Source organism: Tachysurus vachellii, chromosome 25 (assembly GCF_030014155.1).
Source record: "Tachysurus vachellii isolate PV-2020 chromosome 25, HZAU_Pvac_v1, whole genome shotgun sequence".
Classification (NCBI taxonomy): Eukaryota; Metazoa; Chordata; class Actinopteri; order Siluriformes; family Bagridae; genus Tachysurus; species Tachysurus vachellii.
In genome coordinates this window covers 472,022-475,000 of record NC_083484.1, presented here as the reverse complement: position 1 = coordinate 475,000, position 2,979 = coordinate 472,022, and the positions used below count along the sequence as shown (strand labels likewise).

General features: G+C 42.1%; 1 protein-coding gene across 3 annotated transcripts in view; it reads left to right on the top strand.

Annotated features, from left to right (window-relative positions):
• The window catches only part of sh3kbp1 (SH3-domain kinase binding protein 1), a 36,450-nt gene extending 35,705 nt beyond the window's left edge, over window positions 1-745 (top strand). For all 3 annotated transcript variants that reach the window (XM_060861311.1, XM_060861310.1, XM_060861309.1), the window contains one exon: window positions 1-745. This exon is cut by the window's left edge and continues 2 nt beyond it. In XM_060861311.1, the coding sequence (XP_060717294.1) occupies window positions 1-37 (37 nt within the window). In that variant the 3' untranslated portion in view covers window positions 38-745.
• The last annotated feature ends 2,234 nt before the right edge of the window (window positions 746-2,979 follow it).

Here is a 2,979-nt window from a genome sequence, read left to right as displayed (position 1 = left end):
GGACGTCGAGAACATAAAGAAAGTTCTCTCCAAATAAACGCACGTGATTCAAAAGGTGGTTGGTGGCAAATGGCAGAAACTGAAAGGCTGGCTGACGGATTCGTGCCAAATAAAGATAAAGAAAAAAAGCAAGTGAATACAACAGCAACGAGAAAACAAACGAACGCTTCCTCACTTTACAATGATTTTATTTGATACTTTTCCATGGTGTTGAGGAGGAACCATCTTCTCCTGGTACTGCGACTAGACAGCGACTCCACACTTTAAGTGATGTGAAGGAGAAGCTGCTGCGTCGGCCTTCAGTCATTTACCTTAAGATCTTTTCTTTAAGTCTCTCTTCTTTCACCCTGTCTCTCTCTCCTCTTTCCCTGTCTTTCTCCCTGTCTCTCTCTCTCTCTGTCTCTCTCACACCCTGTCTCTCTCTCTCCCTGTCTCTCTCTCCCTGTCTCTCTCTCTCCCTGTCTCTCTCTCTCTGTCTCTCTCACACCCTCTCTCTCTCTGTCTCTCTCTCTCTATCTCTCTCTCTCTCTCTCCCTGTCTCTCTCCTCTTGTCCACACTGAGGCCTTCTTTATTTTTAATAAAATCATGTCTTTTCTTTCGGTCAGCGATATGAAGAAAATGCACATTTTGTTTTCTTGATGCTGTTTCTTCTTTTGAGAAAGTCTTATATAAACTTTTATATTTTAATGTACGGAAAATGCATTTATGTGTGCAGATTTTATTAAAAAAGAAGATTCCAAAATATTCTATGCCTCAGGGTTCATTCATCCGTCTGTCTGTCTGTCTGTGTGTCTTTTTCTGTCTGTTCTATGTTAATGTGTGTCTGTCTGTCTCTATTTGTGTCTCTCTGTTAATCTATCACTATTTGTCTGTCTCTTTTGGTCTGTCTGTCTGTCTGTCTGTCTCCACTATTTCTATTTATCTCTCTTTGTCTCTATTCATTTTTTTCTGTCTATTAATCTGTCCGTACCTTTCTGACTTCTTCTGCTTTCTACACCTGTCTATCTCTTTGTCCATCTGTCTGCTTGCTTATCTGTCTGTCTGTATTTGTTTATGGTCTCAGCTTCCTTCAGAAAGTCCAGTATAGTCCAGTTTTGAGAAAGGACGATTACTCCAACACGTCTTTAGTTGGAGGAACATCACTGCACCTCAGATAGCAGCTTCATTAAACACCACACACAAAAACACCAGTCTGATCTTCTGCAGTGAGGACGAGACTCCAGGGTGCTGGTTGACTGACTGATCATCATGAGCATGATGGCAATTAGAAAGTGTTATGGACAGAAGAAGTTACGTTTGAGGTGTTTGGATCAGACAAAACATTTGTGAAGCACAGAAGAAATGAAAAGATGCTGGAGGAGTGAATCACGTTGGAGGAAACCTGATGGTCTGTTGAGGCTTTGCTCCTGACAATGACCTGAACCCAGTGGATCTTGCTGTTGTAGGTGCAGGTTTGCTTGACCGGATGCTATGAAAAAAAAGCCATATAATCAATAACATTACACACGTTCCAGGTCAGATATACAATAGCTGTAGATATTTTTGTTCACAGTACACAGGACACTGCTATTATATCATCAACCCATCAATCTCTACACACACACACACACACATTTATTTGAAGCTTTAATTCATAACTGCTCTGTATATGTGTTTAATGGGTGTGTGAGTGTTGTGTGTGTTTGTGTGTGTGGAGAAGCTCCAATTATGGGTAACCTGAGCTCAGAACCTTAGCCACAGAACTCTCTAGAACATTCAGGGATACATAAAGAGATGTGAATCAGGAATGGAGGAAACATGAGTGCTGTATATTAAATTATTTTAATCTGTATTGGGGTCACGGTGTCTTAGTGGTTAGCACGTTCGCCTCACACCTCCAGGGTTGGGGGTTCGATTCCCGCCTCCGCCTTGTGTGTGTGTGGAGTTTGCATGTTCTCCCCGTGCCTCGGGGGTTTCCTCCGGGTACTCCGGTTTCCTCCCCCGGTCCAAAGATATGCATGGTAGGTTGATTGGCATCTCTGGAAAAATCGTCCGTAGTGTGTGATTGCATGAGTGAATGAGAGTGTGTGTGTGTGTGTGTATGTGTGTGTGCATGTGTGTGTATGTGTGTGTGTGTGTGTGTGTGCCCTGTGATGGGTTGGCACTCCATCCAGGGTGTATCCTGCCTTGATGCCCGATGACACCTGAGATAGGCACAGGCTCCCCGTGACCCGAGGTAGTTCGGATAAGCGGTAGAAGATGAATGAATGAATGAATGAGTATCAAATTAAAATAAACAGCTAAAGTGGATCCAGAACTCTTATACAGAACATTTATAAAGAAGTCCTCCTGTGAGTAAACCCATGGCATTACAATGACAAGGATAAGACTGTTTCACTCTCCAGGGGTGCCAATAGTTTCTGTCTGCACTAAAAAATATGTATGTGTGATGTGGTGAAGGAGTCTCCAGTGTCAGTCTGTGTACCTGTCAGAGGTGAAGCTGGAACTGGACGTTCTCTCACATCTTTAGGACAGAAGAGTTGACACTTCTTTGCAGTTTCTCAGTAACATGACAAGCTGAGATGTGTATTATATTTATGCAGGTGTATGAAGTGTTTATAGTGTTTATAGTGTTTATAGTGTTTATAGTGTTTATAGCAGAGAGAACAGCAGTGACATCTTGTTTTACTGGCTTTCAACATTCAGTGTAACAATTAATGGACAAAAATTTAGATATTTGGAAATGTAGATGTTTAGATATAACAATAATTCTGCTTCATCACACCACAATGTCCTTTATAATTTTCTTGTAACACACACACACACACACACACACACACACACACACACATAGCAAACGCTGATGAAGTGTTTAAAAGAACCCTGAAAGATGGAGGTTGGTTTCTATCGTCTGTGTAAACACATTTAGTCATGTCAGAGGAAACAGCAGGAGGAGCCATGAACACACACACACACACACACACACACACGCGCGCGTC